Source organism: Penaeus monodon, chromosome 32 (genome assembly GCF_015228065.2).
Source record: "Penaeus monodon isolate SGIC_2016 chromosome 32, NSTDA_Pmon_1, whole genome shotgun sequence".
Taxonomy (NCBI): Eukaryota; Metazoa; Arthropoda; class Malacostraca; order Decapoda; family Penaeidae; genus Penaeus; species Penaeus monodon.
In genome coordinates this window covers 13,714,679-13,715,501 of record NC_051417.1, presented here as the reverse complement: position 1 = coordinate 13,715,501, position 823 = coordinate 13,714,679, and the positions used below count along the sequence as shown (strand labels likewise).

At 38.5% G+C, this 823-nt stretch overlaps 1 protein-coding gene across 1 annotated transcript in view; it reads right to left on the bottom strand.

Annotated features, from left to right (window-relative positions):
* LOC119593507 (protein Mo25-like) overlaps positions 1-608 on the bottom strand; it is a gene marked incomplete in the record, with an annotated part of 16,407 nt that extends 15,799 nt beyond the window's left edge. Inside the window, 2 exon segments of the mRNA XM_037942459.1 lie at positions 17-170; positions 589-608. Of these exon segments, the coding sequence (XP_037798387.1) occupies positions 17-130 (114 nt within the window).
* Positions 609-823: the final 215 nt, after the last annotated feature.

The following is an 823-nucleotide window of genomic DNA, read 5'->3' as shown; positions in this document are numbered from 1 at the left end:
TGAAGGTGACACATACTTTTCCACTGACCTTTTCAGCCTTTTTGTCAGACCGTTCGAGTGCCGTGAGAGCATCCTTGAGGGCTTTGGACACCTCCTGGGGGCTCTTGGGGCTCTTGCGAAAGAGGGACATCGCGGTGGCCTTCTACGCCCACTGTTTATAACACCATCACCTGCCAATGTTTGGAGTAATAGTGTCAGGAATGACAATGTTATTTAATGTGCTTTGTACATTTCTTTAAACCTTTTCAATCTTACACTATAGTACTCGTATTTGCCTCTGAGAATGAACACCGAGTGCTTGTGCTAGTTATAACACCTTCATCTACCACTGCAAGAGTGAGAGTGTTAGGAATGTCAAAATGGCAGCATTAAAGTGATTTTAATTAATTTTCCATATCCTTTTTTCAAGCCTTCACTATCCTCTGTGTTTCTCTATGTGGGAATAGGCCCAAGAGTAAAAGTATGAGTGTGATCACAAAACTATTAGTATGAATGGAAGTTTGTTTACTTAATATACCATGAGAAAGAGACCACACTAAGCTCAAATTTTCAATAACAATACAAGTTACACCATTAACAATTCCATGCCTTGCAAACATGCAAGTGGATCCACGTAAATGAATGAACGAGATATTGAAAAATATAGTTTCTGCCAGCTACACAGATAAACTTCTACTACCACACTAACTGATTACATTGACATACTTGTCTCTATCTAAAGAGATAGTCTTAGATAAGCTGGTCACTTACGGCATAGTTAACTATGCCTTAACAGATAAAGATAAAAGATTAAGCACATCTATAAAACACCAATCTCATGCAA